Here is a 23,138-nt window from a genome sequence, read left to right as displayed (position 1 = left end):
ACATGTATAATTAAATTTGCTTTTCTCCTATTAATAACCTGCTTTATGTCAATTTATTAGGTCAGCCAAAGAACCCTGAAGGGAAGAAGAGAAAAGTTTTCCTCTCCTACAGTGCAGTCCAAGTTTTCTTCCTTAAGAGCCCAAGACTTTTAAAGCCTAAAGATTAGAAGCTAAGGAGATGAAAGTGAAGATCAAGATTTCAAGCATGGATACATCCACTTGGGAAATGTTTGTTTGCTTGTGCAATTGGACTGATCTGTTAGGATAGACTGCCCTGAGATTGGGTAAGTAAGGGAAGGTGAACCAAAGTCTCAGCTTTCTTTCAGTAATTAATGATAAGTTTCTAAAACACCTGAGTTTCCTTCCCAGCCTCAGTGGGCAGACATAGGCACTTCCTGGTAGATCCCTAGTAGATCATTGTTTTAATTCTGCTCAAGAACCTCAACCACACTGTTCTGGGTTGACAGTGACACCTGTTGGCTGTAAGAGAAAACTGCAGTGATGACGCCTGCTCGCCCATGTGTTTCCATCCCTGTTCGGAGGACCATGTGCACTCAGTGATCACCCCTCTATATCCTCATGATCAGTCCCCTACTCCAACCAACAGAGAAGAATAAACAGGATTATTATTTACAAACTACTCCAAATAGGTTCCAAATTTCACACAAGAAAGTGTCAAATGAACTGCTAGAACACAGACTAGTTATGTAGATGAAATTACTCACACAAAGAACAAACCAAAACTTCCTTTGCTATAGAAGCTCTCCCAGGGCCTTAGGTTTGCTACTCTGAACACTGTACCACTTACCGACTATGTCAAATCTGACATCATGTTTAATTTCTCTGAGCCTTATTTCTGTATCTCTATAATGAGAAAATAATAATATCTACCCCTCCAGGATTATTTTCAGATTAATGGGAAAAGGGGGCCTGTCACATGAAATAACCTAACATATTACCCATTATTATTATTTCTATTCCTACTGTAAGTAAGATATTCATACCATAATGAATAGATGCATTGGGGTCTGGCTTCGTGGGCTCAAACCTGTGCCTTTGATACTTAATTTTTCTGTGCCTCAATGATCTAGCTATAAAATGGAGCTATTATTATTGTCTATCTCAAAGGGTTGTCCTAAAGATTAAATGAGATAATCCATATAAAACACTTAGCTCAGTGCCAAATAGGAAGTGCTCGATGCATTTTATCCTTTATGATTTCTACTAGACCATGAAGGGGTTACACCTTGTGAGTCCTCAGCCTTTATAAATAGAAGTGATGGGTTCTGAGATTGCTGACCTCAAACCTCTAAAGACCCCATACTTATTTTAAAATGCAAAGTGGCCTTAAAAAGAATATAGTGTGTGTGTGTGTGTGTGTGTGTGTGTGTGTGTGTGTGTTGGGAGAGGATGTTCAAAACTGATTCAAATGTCATTCATGACTCAGCAGGCAGAACTCACCACAGCTTGGAGCAGGTGTTTCTAACTTAAAATTGGTAGACAGGTAATAACCTGGCAGAGAATCAAGTAAATAATGGGGTGTAGGTTTGTGTTGTGGGTTTGTCTTAGATTTTCAGGCATCACAAAGTGGTAGGCACAAACCAGAACTTGCCCTGTTTGGGAATGGTGTGGATCCCAAGCTGGGTCAAGCATGGAACTCTGCATTGGAGCACAGGATGGTGGTCAGAGTGGTTGAACCATGTCCCTAAGTTCCCTTCGGAGCTGGGACTCCTGACAAGGGAAAAATTGCACAAAGGTTCTAGAGCACTGGGGCCAGTATGCAGCCAGAGATCATAATGGGGTCTGAGAAAGGCCCAGGGCCACTCACTGATTGAATCCTCCTAAGAGTGGGTGGCCAGACTTAAAAAATAAATAAATAAAATAAAAGAAGGATCAGCAATGAGCATGAGAAACTTTTTTTCCCCCAATGGAAGTTTTATTTCAAAATTACCTCATGAGGGGGAAAAGCTGCTATGTATGAGCCATTGTTTATAAGTTTACAGATACCTGGAAAGAGGAAAAAAAAAGAACAGTTTTTGAGTCCGTTCAAATGAAGACTTCCTTCTGTAGCAACATATATAAATTTGGGAGAACAAATTAATTTAAAAACTTAAAATAACCCAAACGACACCCATAGCCACATCACCTCTGAAGGCAGGGGCTGTGAAAGAGACTGATACTAAAAAGTCTATTTGTGTCCTTACAACATGAATCAATGGAGATTTGTAAGGTGCCAACACATGGCACTTTGTCATATCATGAAATGTGAGGCATTTTAATACCTATTTATTTGGGATCACATGAATCTGAAGCAAATATTTTTTTCTGCCTCAAAACAACAACATTTGGTCAAGAAAACAGAGGAGTTCTCCACCCATAAAATGTCTCTAAAGGATATTGGTTTTGAGAAGTCTTTAAGTGATACTGAGCCAAGGAGACATAAATAGCAATATGTGACACTTCTTAAAATCTCCTCCATCTCAGCCTGAGTGTAGCGAAATGGACATTCTCATATCGTCATGGTAAGATTAGATATTGGGAAACTTTTGGAGAATAATTTTTGTTACAGTATTATTTATATTCGTAAAGAATAAGAAATAATTGTATACCCAAAATCAGGAAATCATTTAATTATTATGGTGCAATCAATTATACTAGGTACTTGGTAAATAACTGCAATTTGATGAATGCCTATAATAGAATTTTGTACAGCTATTTACAATGTTTACAGACATACCAAAGGGCTTGAGAAAATACACTTTTTAAAAAGGACAAAATTGTAAACACTGCATGATTCTAAAAATCATGTATATATACATCATATTCAACACATCATTATTAGAATCATGCAAGTTTACTATATATACATTCAGTATTAATTTGTGAGAGTGACAACTGAGTTTGGGGATTTTTAAATTTTATTTTTATACCTTTTGTGTTTATTGTATGTTCTACAAAGGGCATGATATCTTTACAATCATTTGAAATGTCATATTTTTATTTTTAAAGACTATGTAAGCACGTAACACTATCACTTAAGACACATTTTTATTTTATATTCCAGACTTCTCTATTTTTATTTCTTATTTAGAAAACTAAGTGTCAAAATTTTTTGTAAGGATTTAGTGTCCAAATTAACTATTTTGACTACTCAGTAACAAATGAATTATTAATCAGAGGAGAACCAAAGTCTGAACTTTCCTCTTTAATAAATGGCTGACTTGAAACAGAGTTCATTTTACTTCTGTGGCACTATTTTTTAATACAATTCAGTAGAAATTAGTACAAGTTTCCAGTGGCTATCAACTTTTTATTTGTAAAGGTTTTAGGACATAACTAACATTTGATTTCTTCACTGTCTTGTATTTTTCACCCTAATAATTAAAAGACCAGCTCGTTTATTACCTGTTTTCTGCTCTGCACTATGTAAACTTTGCAATTTTATTTAATTTTTCTAGGTGAAATTTTCTCAATTTTCTTTTTCAATATACATATAGTAGCATACTGCAATACATTTAAACAACACAGAAATCTAGAAAGTAAAAATTAGCTGTTATTTCACCTTCTGGAGGCAATTTCTAGAAAGTTTCATATATATTCTTCCAGATTTTTTCTTTTTACAAATGTGTGTCTAGGAAATGGAATTATATTAGACTTATAGTTTTTAATCTGGTCTTTTTTTTCACTTGATTATGCATTGTGGCTACCTTTCAAAGTCAGTAAATGGAGAACTAATCACTAATTTCCAATTTCTACAAGTAAGGGGTCTGCGTCGTATACTTTTTTGTGATACATAGCATACAACAGATGTTCAATAAATTTGAGTTAAGAGTGAACAAATAACAAATAATTTTAAGTGGATGCATTTATGGAGCATAGCCTAACTTATTGTTAGTTCCTAGTGATGGACGGTTAGAGTATTTCCAATTTCATTCTATTCTAATCTTTGTTTATAAACAAAGCCACTATGAACAAACTTCTACATATATTGTTATTCAAAATCTGATTATTTCTTTGAGATACATTCCAAAAAATAAAATTTCTATTCCGAAGTGTTCTCGTTTTGATACATATGGTTAAATGCCCTTGAAAAAGTTTTTGTTGTTGCTGTTGTTTTATTTAGTTTTGTTTTATTGGAAGGCTGAAAAATAGGATGCTTAGAATTTGTGTTCAATGCATTATATCCTCATGTTTAATGCATGAAGGCAAAGCTTCAGATGTGAAAATAAGTATTTCCAGATATAATTAGTAACAGCAAATTCTACCTTCTTTATATTTTTAATTAGTGTTCTTACCCACTTTTGATATTCCATTTTCATATTTCGTGTGCTGTAGCATGTGATAGACTATCCTGCTTCGAGTAGCATTGCTGAAGAATGTGTCCTTGTTGTTTATTATGAAGCTGTTAAGATAAGGGGATTTGTTTTAATATTCAAAGCAGAGCACAGAGTCCAGCAACAGTTACAAGTTTCTAGGTAGTCATCCATCTGTTTTTTCCATTAAAACTAACACTTGAGAAGTATAGTAAGTCAAAAGACAAACCATCCTCTTAAAATAAATCAATTGGCAGAGACAAAAACATTTATAAATAATACAAGCATTATCAAACATTCATTTAAAAATCTTTCAGTTTATAGGGAAGCCTAGATGTCCTCTTATTTCTTGTTTAGCATGAAATGGGGACAGCAGCATTACATTGTCCATTGTCTCCCATAAATTTTGCACTACCTTAAGCAATGTAGTTCCAAATAGAACACATTAAAAATTGATGTCATTTCCCCATACCACGCCTTCCAAGCTAACTTGTCTTGCTTTCCAAACCTCAATAATAAGCAACAGTTCCTTCCCCTTCATGCCCTGTACCGTCCCCATGTAGTAAGAGTCGCAAAGAGAAACCTTAATGAGCGCCAATGAGTAAAGAGCAAAAGGGTGATCCTGACAGGAAAGGAGGTCTATTTCAGCATTTATTTTTTAATATGGTGGGAGCCTCAAAAAAATGGAAGCATCCTGGACCTTACTCAACGTCTGACAGTTCCTGTTTCCAGTTGCTTTATCTCTGTGAGTAATAATCGGCCATTTTTTTCCAGGCACTTGGTACTGAAGTTTTAGGTCTTCTATGATTCTTGTTTTCTTTTTACCATCCATATTCAAACAGTTGCCGAACCAGTCAACTTTTCTAACTGAACTGCTCTCTCTGGCTTTGAGCTACCCTATTGTTCCGGGTCTCATTGCCTAGATTACAAGAGGAATGTCCTCTTAACCGGCTGCCCAATTTCCCACCTGACTTTTCAAGCACAGCTCTGATTCTCAGAGCACTCCTACTATTAATGTGTCAGCATACATACATAATTAAATTCCTTATTTTCCTTCCAGTTTCTCTATTTTTGCATTTCAGCCTCTCCTTCAGTCTGATTTCCTATAGTCCTGGGTTTTTGCATCTGATAGTCAAATTGTACAATTTATCACACCTTGAAATCTCACATTTCTTTTTTCTCAGGATTTTGCTCTGTCTCTGATATCTAGCCCCCCCCCCCCACCTCTCTCCACCTCCCTCCACACTTCTACCTGCTGGAGAGGACTATCTCCTTCAAAAAGGCTTCCTAGATCCTTTCCTCTGGCTGTAGCTTCTCCCTCTCTTGTAAAAATGTGCATTCTATTTGTGTCTTTCCTAACAGGCTGATTTTACTCTGCTTTGTTTCATGGTATTTGTATACATGTCTATTTTAGTAGCTTCCACCATTCTGATATTGTGCTTTTTAGTTTTGTACTTGGATGCACCAACAATTATTTTGAAAGAACTGGGACCTAGACTACCAGCCCACATGAGTTTACAATTAATTATTCATTTCCTGAATGCCTCTAAATCAGCTGATAAGGAATTAATAATGCTCGCTGAGAACTGTTCATAAATTAAGTGCAAAAAACATTTTAAGAAAATGATACATTCTCTGACTTATTTGGCAAACAATGGAACTGTTCCAAGGTATTTTTCTTCTATCAATAACTCCTAGATAATGAAAGGCATCAAGTCAGGTCGTGGGAGGAAAAGAAATGTGAACTTACTGGTGAATCCGTGCACGGCTGAAGGGACCAGTATAGCAGTCTGACTCCTGCAGGTTTGGAAAAGCTGACTTGTCAAGAACCATTGGGTTTTGGGACATCCATTTTTTTATTCTCCTAAAATAATTTTGTACACTGGAACAAAGTCACATGAACTAGATTAGGTCGCATTCCAGAGCCATGCCTCTCTTCTATACCATTCCGAAAAAAAGAGTTCCAAAAAGACATACACACACCCACACTCACACCCACACACAAGCATTTCTCTTGTTCCCACACAAAAGAAAGAAATTCCACAACAAACCAAATCTTGCAGTTTAAAGTCTTTTGGTTCAACTAGGTTATCCTTATGAGAAAAATCTTGTGGAAAATGTTAAAGAATCATCAGACATAAAGATGGTGGTAGGAAAGAACATAACAATTCAAGGACCATGACACACTTATCTAAGTTGTGAGTGCACAGATGTATGTAGCTGTAGATTATTTCCTGATTCTCTGAAAACTCGACAGCCATGTGGCTCTACAAGTGGAGACTGAAAGGAAATAAATGTCTACAGCACACTTATTCAACAGCGCTGCGAGCCCCAGCTGTGATGGAAACAGCAAGGGTTTTGGTGTCAAGCAAAACCGAGTTCAAAGGCAGCTTGGCACCACAGTGGCTGTGTGAACTGACAGATGTTATTTAACTTCTTGCCTCCATTTCCTCACTCAAAAAAAAAATTGACTTAGCTGGAGATTTGAAAGTTGCTGTCTTATTTTATTTTTTAAAATATTTATTTATTTATTTTTAAAAGAGGGGAGGGGCAGCAGGAAAGGGAGGGAGAGAATCCCAAGCAGGCTCCACTCTGGGCTCTATCTCACAACCCCGAGATCATGACCTGAGCTGAAATCAAGAGTCGGACGCTTAACTGACTGAGCCACCCCGGCGCCCCTGGTGTCTTATTTTAAACTTGACCCAAGGTCAAGTAGACCCAGGGTGAGCCTACTGCATTTCTAACCAGCTCCTAGGGGATGTCCATGCTGCTATCCACTGGCTGCACTTCAAGTAATGGGTTTAGTACAGACACCAGATACATGACATTAAGATACTGTTTCAGGAAATCTTATATCATGATACTTTGGTCTCAGCTTTAGATTACAGTCACAACCCAGTTCTTATGTATATATACTGATTGGAACCATATTTACTGTACAAAGAAAAACAAGCAAAAGAAAGAGATATTGAGTCCAGAGATTGATTCTGAAAACCTAATTCTGAGTAACTGTAATAATAATTGTGTTTACTTAAAAAAACTGCAATATTTACACACTATTTATGAGGTTCTATCTTTGTCAATTTTTGGCCCCTTCCACAATAGTAAGAATCAAAGTAGCAGAATCGGATAGTTTCCTAGACAAGTACAATGTATCTTAATATCTGTTTGGCCAGCGCTGCTTAAACTTTTAAAAATTCAGTATAGCAATGTGCCCGCAGCTAATAGTATATCTTAGGAATTATTCCACTCAAGTCTAATATGGTAAGATTACTATGCATAATTTGAAATAACAATCAATTGATGTAAAGTTTAGCATGTGGAGAGTCTGGACCTTTCCTTTACCAGGTAGGTTATCATATAGATCACAAGTCACTTTTGGTTTTAGAGGGACCAAAGTATTTTTTCTAGCTTAAAATAATAAATGGGCGATATCTGAGGTGTTCATTTTGCTTCTTCTCATGATAACAAAAGCCTCTGAAATCACAGAGTATCTCCGTATTTCAGCGACTAGTGCATAGATATTTATAAATCACTGAACGGATTGTATAGCAATTACTCCAGCTTCTTAAACTTGGCACAGTGAGGAACACAGCGGGGTAGGAGGTGGAGGAGGAGTCTTCCAGGACTGAATTTTCCAGTTATTGAAATTGAGGCAAACATTTTCAATCTTTGAGCTTTAGTTTCTTCACCTCTAGAGAGAGGAAGTGATTCTATCTGTCTTACCTTACTAGGTGCTAGAAGGATCAAATAAAAGGATACATTCTGACTGCACTTAGGAAATGATGATGAACTACAGTTCTCTCTGACAAAATACAAATGTACGAGAAGCGGAGGTGAATTTTAAAAACATTAATGAAATAAACGGGCCTTCAGATCATCACTCATTTTTTATAGAAATAAACTATTATAATGTAGACTTTTCATATACACTTTCTATGAAGAAGTAAATGATTCTGATAGTGAAACATGATCAGGCCTGGATTTGAATCATGGGATGCCAAGTTCTAGATTATTACTCAATTTCCTTGATTCTTATTCAATTTTCCCATCTCTTAAAGGAAGGGATATTTTGAGAATTAAATATGTAATGCCTGAATCCACAGTGCTAAGCACCCAGGAAGCACTCAGTAATGTTTACGATAATAATAAGGAGAGTTATTACTACTCTGTCTACTACTACTAGTCTCACCAACATGTCACCAACATGATCTAATGCAGTCTACACTCTACCAAATCTTTGTCACCTTGGCCATCTTGCAGACTCAAGCTTTCACAGCATATTGTGAAAAGGACTTCTAATGGAGCTTTAAGTTCCTTGGCTAAAATCAATGGAAAGCAGAGAATTCTATGGAAATTGAAAAGAAATCTGGATAAAAGGGCCAAAAGAACTTCATCGGAGCACCAACTCTACCCAACCAGCTGTGAAATCTGGGAGAGGGGAGGAGGCATGGGGTTAGTAGAGTGGTGATAATGGTCATTTATTCTCCTAGATCTGCAAAACTAGTTACTCTTTGTTTGCCTCCCCGAAGGGTCATTTTGAAGATGTTTTGATAACTGAATGTGAAAGTGCTTTGTAAACAAATGATAAATAGCAGCAATAATAAAACTATAGCCATTTCCTATCAACCTGCCAGGAGAAATGACGATCTTCAAAAGCTGGATAATTGCCTGTACATTATTCATCACCTAACTTTTACTGGTCAAGATACCTATGCATAAACATCTTTCCCACTTCAAGAAAGGAAAAGCACAAGTGAAATCTAAATGCACATAATTGATTTTCATTTCTCTCTTGCCAATTGTCTATAAATTAGGTTTTTAAAATTTTATAACAATGATGGTCACCACACACACACACACACACACACACACACACACACACACACGGGGGGGGGGGAGCGGGGGACACTTAAACTTTTTCTCCAAAGTTAAAGTTTAAAAAAAAAAATCAAAATCAGTCATTTCCCTAAGTGAAAGTCTAAACTCAAGCAAATAATATGACATCCTTTTTCTCAGTTTAATATGTCATTTATAAATGCCCTTCCTATGTATTTGTTATCTTTCCCATATGCATCCAAAAAGTCAAGGAACAAAGAAAACTATTTGTAATAAGTAAATTGTAAAGAGCTAGGCTGTATATATATACCACATCTTCTTTATCCATTCATCTGTCGATGGACATGACACAAACAATGAATCATGGAACACTACATCAAAAACTAATGATGTAATGTATGGTGATTAACATACCAATAAAAAATTTAAAAAAAAAAGAGGTAGGCTGTAGTAATGTTTAAGGTATTTTAATAATTATTTGAAACATATAACTGAATTTTCATTTCATGAAATTAAACAGAAAATAATAAACACAAAAGATAATAAAACATATTATGATACATAATATAGTATTTATTTTTCTAGTTTATTTTTAAGTTTGACCAAAATAGAAAAAAACCCACATTTTTTCCACTATTAAAAATGTTTTCTTTAGAATTTAGTATACACGTTTATCATGCATTCCAAACACAAGTGCACTCTAAGCTAAATTACATAATATAACATAGAAATTTGTTGCTATTTTAATATACAGGATTTTACCCTTCTGCTAGTCTCTGAAAGAAAGATGCTTGTTTATCAGAAAACCCACTAATTATATAGTAGCAAAATCTCACTAATTCTATAGAGCACACTGAACCTAACCCAAAGACATTTTATCAACACATCAAACATAATGCAGGCACATGCAGAGAAAAACAAAACCCTCTGCAGTTGTAAATTCATATATTTTATTTCCAATGACTTTTACATTATTATATAAAAATAATTTTGGAAATTTGCTATACGACTAGGACCAAATATGCACAAGGGGAATGATAAAAGTTCATTTTAAATCTGAGCATGTTAACCCAACAAAAAGAAAAATCTGACCTGGCTGAGGAGCATTAATAATTTTAGTATTTTAAAGAGACTTTTAAGTACTAATTCCTTTAATATTCATTCTAACTTCAAGTCCCCCCCATTATTTACTTTTTTTGTTACCTATTCCCACCATATCTAAATTTAATGTTTAAGAGAGACGAACATTCTCTCTCCTAAAATGAAAATTTTTCTTAAAGTTCTAAATTATATTTAGCCACTTTCTCTGGTAAAGAAACTTGATTTATGGAATCCTTTCCTAAAATGTTCTGATGTTCACACTATATGATTCCAGTTTTGTGTCGTTCTGGCTTTAACATCCTGCAGCATTATTCAATAGAGTGTACTCTATCATATTTTGCTTTCACTAACTGATTCTTTTGCAATGAGCAGAAAAAGAGCCAAGTATAAGAAGCCTTTTGTTTTTAGCACCCATTGAATGGAAGTTCATTCTCCTCAGTGAAAACAGGGCCAAGGTGATTCAGGTGGGAGAGCTTCTCCTGTCTCACGGTTGTGGTTTGATAAATTCCTTTGTCATAGCTACTGTTACCACAGTAGGTAAAGAGAAGTTTTGAGATGAAGCTCTTGAAAAAAAGTTTGTTTTCAATATTAGGATAAGACAGGCAGCTCAGCTGGTGAGAGCAGGCCTGGAATTCAAAAGATGCTATGTGGCTTTGGTAAACCACTTCATCACTCTGGAGGCTGGTCTCTCTTTGACCACCTCTGTCAAACAAGAGATTTGGACTGAATGATCCAGAAGGTTTCTGCCACGTCTGTTCTTCTATTACTCTAGTGGGTCATCATTTGCCCATCAATCCTGATTTTATAACTATTTTTTAAATTAAAATCTCCTGAGATGCTAACTTGCAATTAAAATCCTCCTGACACAACATTATATCAAAAAAGGATTGCAGGGACACTTGAGTGGCTCAGTCGGTTAAGCATCTGCCTTTGGCTCAGGTCATGATCCCTGGGTCATGGGATCGAGCCCCGCATCGGGCTCCTTGCTCAGCGGGAAGCCTGCTTCTCCCTCTGTCTCTGCCTCTGCCCCTGCTTGTGCTCTCTCTCCCTGACAAATAAATAAATAAAATCTTAAAAAGAAAAAAGAAGATTGCAGGAATGGCAATGGTAAATAGAAAAAAAGGGATTATCTAATTTTAAACATTGTTAAGTTTGGCGTAAGTCATTTTGGAAATCTTTGAACAAATCAACAAAGTTTTTCTTCCTAAAATTTACAACTGCTGATATGGGTAATCGAATGTTTCTTTTTATTTCTTTTTCCCAAATGACAAATCAGTTGTAAACAAATTATGCATCACCCACTGACCTGCCCATTGATTTGTTCCTCCGGTCAGTGTAATAGCATTTTTTCCTGAAAAATAATAGAAACAGATGAAGACAGTCATGTGAAAAAAGAGAAACCAGTGAGTGACAACATTTGATCATATTGAGTATATTAACCCTCCAACTTCCACACACCTAAGAAAGACATGAAATAAGCCAATATAATAGTAAGAATTCTGAATGTACACTGTCTTAATTTCAGACTGGAAGTTACTAATAACAAAAAACTTTGATAAATCAATAGATCACTTTTGAATACTTGATTTTTAATTCCATTTTTTGAGTCTGTCTTCTGCTACCCAATGCATATTAACAGATCATTTGCTTATATGAAGTCATCCATCCATCCATCCATCCATCCACCCATTTATATTTCTATCCATCTAAACACATATGTAATAAATAGTTATTCTGTGAGCTATGTTAAGGTATAACCATTAAAAATGTAGAGAAAAAGAGGGCATCTATCCTCAAAGAGCTTCCTTTATAGTTGAGGAGACAAGTGATGGTTATAATAAATTGTGATAATGCAGGAAAACAGAGAGTGCTATGGAAGTACCTAGGAAGGGATCTCAATTAGTTTTTGTACACGAAGGAGAAAGGAGTCAGGAAAAACTTCCCAGAGCATGTATTATCTGTGTTGAATCTTGAGGCATGAGTGGGAATCGTCCTCTGAATAAAGTACTTAGGACATGGTATTCTTGACAGAGGTAGCAGCATATGAAATGGCTATAGGAGCAACACCAAATATTTAAAGATTCAGGACACTGCAACTACTTTGGTAGTCTCTGGAGTATAAGTTGCAAGTTGAGTATAGTGATAAAAAAGCTGGCAGGGATGATGAACAAGGCACAGATAATGAGGGGTCTTACCACTGACTCTAGGGTTTTTGGATGAAACACAATGGATGAACAACATTGAGTGTTTCAAGTAGGTGTGAAGCATGTCTGATTTTAGAGACTCTAGAAGTTCGTGACAGAGGTTAATTCATCTCCTAAAAGATTCGTACCATAGCCTCATTTTGGAGCTCAGAAATCTCATGGTTTAGGTCTTCTAAAATGCCTTTTTATCCCTGCCCACCAAAACCTATTTCAGAGGATCAGTAAATTCTTCCCTCTGTGGCATCTAGAAAGCAGAGCTGAATCAGGATAATCAATATTTGGTCCTAACTGTGTTACTAACTACTTAGAAAACTTGAAAACCTGAACTACTATATTTCATTGCAAACACTAGTCATATTGCTAAAAAAGATATTTTTTCAGTTGTCTCTGCCATACCGCAACACTAAATTCAAATATGGAACTTCAAGGCTTGCCATGTCTATCCTAAACTCATTTAAATATCTTCCCCCTTCATTTTTTCAAATATACAGAAATTTGTGTGCATACATAATTCATTTCCCATTGGAATACAAGCCATCTTTTCTCTGAACTTCCTCTACACAGACTGTCTTGCACTATTTAATCATCATTATATAACTGATCATGGACTATCTTCTATAGGACATTGGGCCTCTTGAAGATAGTAGTTTTATTTCATTTGACTTTGTATGCCTGCTGTATACTTGGCACACTGTTTGATAAATAGTAAGTGATCAGATGGCTGATGAATAAATGAATGAGCCTTTGTTTAATTTATAGTTGCATTTATTTCCTTCAGTGCCTGAGACCACTTTGCATTTAATAAACATTTGCTAAATGAGGTATTATTTTTTAAACCTACAAATGTAGAAATTAGCTTAAAATAATTTTTAGCACAAAAAATCTAGGGATGTTATGTAGAGGAGATAAAAGTTATAATTATCAACCATAGATATGGTAAGGAATATTAGAAAAGCAAGGGGACATTTAGATTTAACACTATTCTCCATTTATCTTTATTGCTGCTAGTTTGAAATTTCTCATAAACATTTATAATCTTTGAAATATTCTGGGAACAGTAAGGAAAAACAAAGGAGGAAAGTAATAAAGGATGAATATATATACTTTTTAGACTAATATTATAAAAGCAAATAAAAATGAAGAGACTCACTTTTCCCAATTAACCCGCACTAATTATCAGTCAAATCTAGGATGAACTATGTGTGACAATTAGTGCTGTTGAGTCCTCTTACTTGAAGATTGGTTATTGCTTACCTGTTTGGCTCTATTAAAGGGTGAGATTTCTTTCTGTCTTTGCAATATCTTAGCGAACTGCCTGTGATGACTTTTCCCCTAATTTTTCATTTGAAAGATTCTACGATTTTACACCTTGCATCAAGGCAACATCTATCTCCCTATCTCCCTACCCACCTATTTACAACAACCACTCAAAACTGTAAGGAAATAACGATGTGAACCACTGTTTCCAAGCCAGTGTTTCACACAGCCATGTGGTCACAAGTGCAGATGCCTGCAGGGCCAAGGGAGATAGGCAGTCACATGGGTGGAACCCTGGGTCCCCACCTTGTCAGGAAGAACTGCTCCACTCTTACCTATTTCATATGTTGGGATGCCTGTTTCTATGTTATTTTATTTTTGAGTGAAGTGTCCTTTGCATAAAAACATGATCTAAGTTTAATCCCAATTGTGATAAAAAGATTGTTCTTAATGGTTTAAAAATCTCTCCCCCCACCCCCAATCTGCTATGTTTAAAATATTTGTGGGAGAAGATTAAGAATCCCATTAAGGAACTCAAACTGAGAAGCGAGGGGATGACTGAATCATCTTAAAATATGTTTGACTCTTTTATTGTGAAAGGGTGAAAGGAGTAAGAATGAATAGGAACCACCTTTGAATCAAAAGAAAAATAATGAAAGCAGAACTTAATATTTCTGGAATGTGGAAGACACAGGCTAAGTCCTTGCTGATAGGAGAAAAATAAGAAAATTTGAACTATTTCCATCCTCTGAAATTTTCTTGGGTAGTTTTTGAAACATCAAGTCTAATATGCAGGCCATATTTACTTTGGAATAATAATCATAAAAGGAAACAGCTAGAAAATTTAGGTGTATAAAGTTCTACACATACATTTAAGCAGAGAATTTAGATAAAATGCTCAAGATTCATGTTCATACAATGATTTCTCGTTATTGTATGGCAGAGTTACAACTAATAATTTTTTCTGAATAAATTTGCAGTTTTTCTTTGTGAAATATAATATGTAGGTTTCAATGCTGAATACATATGTGGGATAGCCAAGCATGTGTAAGCTTTTTTATGCATAAATCTTTTAAAAACTCTTGTCCTAAAAAGAGATATGTGTTTTTCCCTATTTAAGTTCTTTGTTATTGTATATTTTAATTTTAAGGCAGGATATATGTTCTTAAATGTGATAACAGTTGACAATTGGAAACTGAATCGGCCATCATAAAAACACTTTGCCACTCAGTTTATGCTTGTATAGCATTCTCTTTTTATGAGGCAATGGCCATGCCAAATTTCATGTGTACCTTATAAATAAATGAGAACTTAGTTACTAAGGGTTTAATGTTACATCTATTATTTAAACTGATCAGGAAAATGTTCCAAGAAAACTCTGTGTTCCAGTATTTGTCAAACTGTTTTCCTAAGAACACCTACATATTAATATAAAAAAAATCCTATCATCAAATGGAAAGGGTGCTTTGTATAACCAACTCTTGAAATGTATAAAAATGGTCAGAATTATTAAAATATTAAAATTGCTAAGACAATATTTCTTTACCATCTGCATCAGAATCCTGTGGGATGCTTGTTAAAAATGTATATACCTTCTGTTCTAGAATTAGTATGCCATAATCTCCGAATGGGAGGGCTCCGGGAACCTCATGTTTACTAAGCATCCCAGGTAATTGTAATGCACTCTAAAGGCAGAATGAGAACCACTTCTCTAAAAATACCTACAGTAAATAAACTTACTGTTTAACTCAGAAATTCAGAAACATATTTGCTCATAGGATATTTTTCTCTTAAGAACCTGGAACTAGTATTCCTTTGATACATTTTGGAAAACGTTACATGTTTTCTAATATTTATGTTATTAAATCATGAGAATTTCAATGGCATTTTCCACAAGTTTTAGTAATGCAGCAGTTGTAAACATTGTTTTAAAAAAACATGTTATAAGGGGGCACCTCAGTGGTGCAGTTGGTTAAATGTCTCACTCTTGGTTTCAGCTCAGCTCATGATCTCAGGGTCTTGGGATCAAGCCCCACATCAGGCTCTGCGCTCAGCCAGGAGTCTGCTTGAGATTCTTTCTCTCTCCCTCTCCCTCTGTCCCTTGCCTGCTCATGCGTGCTCTCTCTCAAATAAATAAATCTTAAATAAAATAAAATAAAAACATCTTATAAATAAGAAATTTCGGGCACACCTGGATGGCTCAGATGGTTAAGTGTCTGCCTTTGGCTCAGGTCATGATCCCAGGGTGCTGGGATCGAGCCCCACATCAGGCTCCCAACTCAGCAGGGAGTCTGCTTCTCCCTCTGCCTCTGCTCCTCTCTCCTGCTCATGCTCTCTCTCTGTCTGTCTCTCTCTCTCCCAAGCGAATAAATAAAATCTTTTTTTAAAAAAAGAAGAAATTTTGGCCACAATATCAAGAAGAGATAGTAACTGCATACATTTCAAGGTTTTCATAGTTCTTTCTTTAGATGTATCAGCACTCTCCTTTCAAATGCAATAGTACCAGGAAAATTTTAAAAAATGAGTATCATTTTTAAAAAGAAAAAAAAATCTCTCTGAAGAGAACAGCTTCTTCAAAAGCTACCCTAGGTCAAGACACCATGGTACACAGCCTGGAGACCTAAGCTCTAATTCATACCAACTGAGGACACTCACAATCTGGCAAGGGAACTGTTTTTTAGGGAACTTCTAAGAAAAACAACAAAAGGAATTAAATTCAGTATAGATTCTTTAAAAATTAAAGTTATGAGAGTACTGATTATTCTATCATTGAGTTTCTCAAAATTCATCTGAAAAGGTAAGAGTAAGGGCAAGGACAGAGAGGAGGTCAATGTTCTCCAAACAGACCTTCAATTTTTAAAAACTAGTAAAATCCGACATGATGATGAAAAGAGCTATATGAAAAGTATGACAGTGTAAACTGTGCTGCCATTGTCTTCATAAGATTTTTTTCCCTGTAGACTATGGCAGAATGAACATATTTGGAAAGTGAATTGATAAAAAACATCTTTTTTTGAATGTCCAATACTTGGAGTAAAGCAAACATGTTAAGTGACATTGTATTCATAACTTATTCTTTCTCTGAGTGCAAGTATAACTGCAGCCTTAAGAACGAGAGTCTTTGCTGGGATCTAGGTCAAATTGTGTCAAATCCTTCCTTGTGCAGCACAAAAGGAACAAAATCTTCCGGACTCCTGGCCAACATCTGTTTTGTGTAAAGTCCAGAGGAGGTTAGGGGGACATATGCAGCCTTTCTGATGAGATGTTTTGACGCAATGTTCACTCAGTCTGAACTCAACCTGAATGCTGAAACCGACAGAAATGGGACACTTTGTGATAGACTCTAAGGGTTTTCTCCTTTTAGATCTACAAGGAAATTACTTTGTGCTTGAATTCAATTACAACTCCTTTTAGACACAATGTTGAAATCACAGGACAAGGGGTAGATAAGGGCACCTGATTAGTTAAGATTAATTTAGAAATTTTTTAGCAATTTCATCCTGATATCAGAAACCAGGTCATCATCTTGAGTGTCATACTTTTCATCCTATGTTTACATCCTGTAGTCAAATTCGAATTTGTTAAAAGTAGATAATTTTGCAATATAAACAAATAAAATAACAGGTACCCACAATCTCACCTATCAGGAGGAGTCATTTTTAGCATAGTATATTTTATTATAGTAATATATAATAATTAATATATAATAACATATAATAATAAATATATTAATTATAATATATTAACTAATAGGTCAATTATTAATATATAATTAATATATAATATTATTACATTTATATGTGTGTTAACATATAATTAATATATAATAAATATGTTTATTATATTTTCTATTTCATTTCTATGCATTTTATATTGTTGGAATTACACTGTGTGAGTAATTATAATCATAATGTATACAAAATTTAAATTTTATTATTTACTATTTCCCTACAATTGTTAAGAAATCCTATACCCATTCATTTTGTAAATGGAATTATATTCCATTGCAAGAGTGTATTCTAATTTACTCCTCTACTGTCAAATATAGAAGATATTTCCATTTTCCACAATTGTAAATAATACTTCAGGGAATGTTTTTACACATTTTTCATTTATATTCTTAAGATAAAAAATGGAGAGTATAAAAAGTTTTAAGGCTCACAAAAAATATTTTCAAGTTGAGTTTCAGAATATTTTATGAAGTTTAACTTGAACCATAAATAAACAAATCTGATTATTTACCATATCTGTGCAATGTTTGAATGTAACTATTTGTAAAATTCTTTACTAATTTCATAGGTTAAAATATATCACATTGTTTTAATTCTGCATGATTTTATGTAGCATGAATATGTACAAACCAAACAAGAAGAAATCAGATAGAGCAAATGGCAAATATTCTCCCAATATCAACTTGTAATAAGTCCCAGGCAAGTATTTCAAGACTTTTTAGAAAGTGACATAGTGTCAAAAGGGAAGAATTCGTCAGAAGTTAAGAAATGTAGAGTAGGACAAGTATATACTTACCAAGCTGTACTCTCCAGATTAGCTCAGTACAATGACTTGAACTGAAAGCAGTCCTTTGCAGACCTCACACTAGCTAATCATAACACAAATAACATCTCATAGGCCCTTATTTGTTTCTTTCAGGAACCAACTTTTATAGAAACCTACAAACTTCAGGTTCTCTTAGGTAACTATCATTTGTATAAGATGTTGTAGAAATTAGACTTTTCTTTCCCTTATCATCTTTTGCTTTACAATTTGTTATTATTCTTTGCCAAGCTTTTTGAGGTATTATTTGCTTATCTCTTAAATATCATTTTTAAAGAGAATTTTTAAACTCTTAGCTAAGTTTGAATATGAACCAATTAGGTACCCAATTCTAATATTGTCAGTAAGATTCCTCAGTAGTTGCCAATGTTTAATCAATTTCTGTTTTGTGGACAATGGCTATGTTTGCATCTTTCAAAGCCTGAGGTGTTTCAAATGACTAAAAAGATGGGACCACTATCTCATATTTTATTTTGAAAGCCATGGAACCATAAGACTTGTCAGCACTCTTACTAGAATTGGCCTCTTCCATGCTACCAGGTCTGAGATGTTTCTCTGTATTTTTGAATTGTACTCTTACTGTTCATTCATATTCATTATCTAGAGGCTCTTTTACTTGGTATCTTGTTACTCTTTTTAAACGCTCTTATCTGCTGATGAAGCACATTGAGCTCTAAAGAAGCATAGTATCTTTGCACATAGTGGGAACATTATTGAATTTCACATGGAGGAAGTGATACATTCTGCATATAACACAAGATACACAATATAGGGAAGCTCAGGTCTATTCAAACTTCGTTTGCCTGTAGGAAGAATGGAAAAGTCTTTGAATGGAGCAGGCCTCCCATTCCCAAGTATCCTCTGGGACTGAGGACAGAACTAAGAGATTATGCGGTTGAACTGCAAGTAATGATTCTTGCTAACTGCTATACCAAGAGAAACACTATTTGTTTACGAATGGATGCTACACACACTTCCTGCCTTCCACAAAAACAGTAAGAGTTTTTACCTACCCATATGAAATAAGAACTGAGACTGATCTTGGAAACTAAGTTAAATTCTGAAAACAACCATTTTTCCCTCCCTCTAGGCCAGTCCACCTAGAAATGTTATAAAACATCCAAGGGACCATAAGTTTTATCACATTTGACAAACATATTAGAAGGGAAAAAAAGTGTCCAAGATATTCTAACATTTGGAAGAAAAAGCTCTGTAGAAAGAGTTACATTTGTTGCTCTAAAGTTTTGCAAAAAACACTCATCTTAATATACATTGAGATAGAATGAAGTAAAATTTGAAAGTACCTGAAGGGCATCCTGATATTTAGCCTTTCCGCATACTTGCACAGTGTGTCCCATGGAATATGAATTTTAATAAACATGATATCAGGGTTTGCAACAGCTGGCTGCGAAGGATAGAAAGGCAGTCACCATTATTTAGAATCAGAGCTGATGATATTGTGTCACAATTTGATTTGAAAAGAAAAAACACTGTCACCTTGTCTCCACATAAATCATTGTCACTGATTTAAGGGGGATTTATATGAATAAAAATTCTTAATACAGGAAAACCTTCATAAAAATGTAACGATGCCATTGAATATAAGAATGATTTTTCTTATATTGATTATTATCAAGATCCAGAATACCCAACCAGAAAAATCATGAACCAGTTAGGAATCTGAAGTTATTTTTGTTGGAAACTTTATCATGATCCTGCTCAGAGGGAACAGAAAACACTGACAGTTGCCACTAGTCATTCATTGATTCATTCACTTATTCTTCTAGCATATTTTATTGAGTAATTACTACCTGCTAGGTCCTATGAAAATCCTGGGAAAAAATGGATTATAAATCATACAGGTCCTTGACCTTACAGAGCTGTCAAATTTGCACACTTACTTTAACCATTTAGTCCAGAAGAATTTAAGTATCCACACAAAAGGTTTTTAAGCAGAGTTAAGTGTGCATCAAAATTATTTATGGGGCTTTTAACAAAATTCTAATTCTTAAGAATTCCCAGAATTGGATTCCATTGTTCTGAATATTTTGTTCATATTACTAACAGAGAATCAGCTACATTTTTGAACCAGATAATTATTAGGATTCTTAGATGTGGCCCACTAGTCTAAAATAGGTAACTAAATAATTGACTAGTTTGGCATTACATATCAATCATGGTCATATTCTATTTTTTTCAAAAGCCTAGACAATTATTCTCTCAAGTTCCTGTACTATCTGAGGCCCACACAGCAAGGAGGTTGTTCGTGACTATTCTAGCAGTGAATTCCACAGACCTTATCCTTCAAGTGATTAGAGATGCTGAACATACATAAAGGAACAACTGTGTTTGCCTCCACTTAGGCAGGCCTGCCAGGTTAAGACAAGCTGGACTGCATTTGGTTGGCATTGTTCATTTAAATTTCAGCTAGATGGAACTTCTCGAGAAACATAACCATCCTAAAAGCTCAAAAGTATGGACGAAATTTATCATTTTAATTTAAAATCACATGCATTTTATAATTAAACTGCACAGTTTTATATCCATACATTCATAAAGCCCTGTATTTTATTTTATTTTATTTTATTTTTTTAATGTTTTATTTATTTATTCATGAGAGTCAGAGAGAGAGAGAGAGGGAGGCAGAGGGAGAAGGAGAAGCAGGCTCTGCACTGAGCAGGGAGCCCGATGCGGGACTCGATCCCAGGACCCTGGGATCATGACCTGAGCCGAAGGCAGACGCTTAACCATCTGAGCCACCCAGGCGCCCCAAAGCCCTGTATTTTAGGTGTGGCTCATTTCATAAGTTTGCCAGAACAATATTTCAAATTTGTATCGCCAATATTTTAGAACAGTATTATTAGAAAACCACGGGGCAATCATCTGGCTGATACTCAGATATAGAGGGAATCATTGCCATAGGACAGGCACCTCCACAGACCAGCATTTGCTAAAGTTTATTCCACGGAGTACTATGAAAAAAGAGGCAAGATATTCCACGGTCAAAAAATTTTGAGTTTCTCACTAGAGAACTTATGAGACACTTTAATATGTGTATACTTGCTAAAAATATCCAAGAAGGTGAGAAAAGTAAACTAAATTTTCAAAATTTTGGACCATGGGTTATTTTCTTCCTGATAGTTTATTGAGGTACCTCTATTTTGCAAATCGTCATGGGAAAAATAGCAAAAGATGTTTTCACATAAGTATAATTTCCAGAGAGCTTTCCTACTTCAAATATGTTTGTTTTAAATTACAGGTAAAGAATGTGGGAATAAAATTGACAGTGGCAGAAGAAGACATAGTATGTGTTAAATATCAACAGGCCTTTGAATTTAGACCAAGGTCATACATATCAGCTATGATTGAGAAAATAATGTGTAGAATTTTTTAAAATGAGATTAATTCATTTAAACAACTATGTATTTTTTTACCTAGCTAGAGAGGGAAAGGAGAACAATTATAATGTTATCTCTGGCTTCTTTTTAGCAACTATTACAGACTTGGCTGTAGGTTTCTGTGCAGCCACTAGGTATTTATCCAAAGGATACAAAAATAGTGATTTGAAGGGGTACATGCACCCCAATGTTTATAGCAGCAATGTCCACAATAGCCAAACTATGGAAAGAGCCCAGATGTCCATCGAAAGACGAATGGATAAAGAAGATGTGGTATATATATACACAATGGAATACTACCCAGCCATCAGAAAGAATGAAATCTTGCCATTTGCAATGACATGGATGGAACTGGAGGGTATTATGCTAAGTGAAATAAATCAGTCAGAGAAAGACAAATACCATATGATTTCACTCACATGTGGAATTGAAGAAACAAAACAGATGAACATTGGGGAAGGGAAGGAAAAATATAATAAGATAAAAATAGAAAGGGAGGCAAACCAAAAGAGACTCTTAACTATAGGGAACAAACGGAGGGTTGCTGGAGGGGAGGTGGGTGGGGGATGGGGTAATTGGATGATGGGCATTAAGGAGGGCACTTGATGTAATGAGCACTGGGTGTTATATGCAACTAATGAATTACTAAATTCTACCCCTGAAACTAGTACTACACTATATGTTAACTAAATTGAATTTAATAAAAAAAAAAAAAAAGAAAGGTTTCTGTGTAGGAGTGATAGAATCAAGAAAATCTTTCTAAAGCATAAAAAGCATAGGCATTTAAATGACTCCTTCACTGAGGCAAGTGAAAGAAGAATTTCATGTTTTATTATAGTTTTTCCTGCTTTAGTCATACAAAAGTTCTTATATTCAAATTGATAACAAAGATCCTTCTTTTGAAATTTTAGTGTTGGCTGCTGGTGTTACACTAACTTGCCTTTTTACTTACCAAGCACAATTTAAATTTCTTCAATCCTAACTGCCTACTTAGAAGAAATCACATGGTATGGTAGACAGAACATAAAGTGTGGAATCACAAAAATTTAAGTACAAATTCCATCTTTACCATGTACTTAGTTTTGTGAGCTTGGGGAAATTACCTAACCTCTCCGATCCTGCTCTCTCTCCTGAGAAATGGAGACAATGATCTTAACTCACAGAGCTGTTAGGATTATTATGAGAGACTGGATATATAAACTACTCAAGTATAACAGGATATCCAGAATTGTTCATTCTCTGTCAAGAGCATGCTTCTTCAATCAGACCCGAGCCTAAATAATGGCTAATTTCAAAGCTTCACTAGAATCCTTCTCTCTCACTCTCTTTGTCTTTTTTTCTCAGTAATTAGCTACCAGATTCATCTTTATTCCTTGGTTGTATAAGCCTTCAATAATAGGACTTTTGAGTTATACAAGTATAAAACCAGTAACAACCTACATTTGGGGAAAACTCTAGAGTGACTTGAATGG

General features: G+C 35.0%; 1 protein-coding gene across 1 annotated transcript in view; it reads right to left on the bottom strand.

Moving 5' to 3' along the window:
* ANO3 (anoctamin 3) overlaps nucleotides 1-23,138 on the bottom strand; it is a 272,078-nt gene that overhangs the window by 95,425 nt on the left and 153,515 nt on the right. Inside the window, exons 6-10 of the mRNA XM_032413849.1 lie at nucleotides 19,573-19,673; nucleotides 11,560-11,604; nucleotides 6,064-6,195; nucleotides 4,296-4,402; nucleotides 1,952-2,007 (exon numbers count right to left, since the gene is read on the bottom strand). Of these exons, the coding sequence (XP_032269740.1) occupies nucleotides 1,952-2,007; nucleotides 4,296-4,402; nucleotides 6,064-6,195; nucleotides 11,560-11,604; nucleotides 19,573-19,673 (441 nt within the window). The remainder of the gene's footprint in view (nucleotides 1-1,951; nucleotides 2,008-4,295; nucleotides 4,403-6,063; nucleotides 6,196-11,559; nucleotides 11,605-19,572; nucleotides 19,674-23,138) is intronic.

Source organism: Phoca vitulina, unplaced genomic scaffold (genome assembly GCF_004348235.1).
Source record: "Phoca vitulina isolate PV1807 unplaced genomic scaffold, GSC_HSeal_1.0 scaffold16, whole genome shotgun sequence".
In the NCBI taxonomy this organism is placed as follows: domain Eukaryota; kingdom Metazoa; phylum Chordata; class Mammalia; order Carnivora; family Phocidae; genus Phoca; species Phoca vitulina.
Note: the sequence above shows the minus strand (reverse complement) of the source record. Positions and strands in the feature narration are given on the sequence as shown.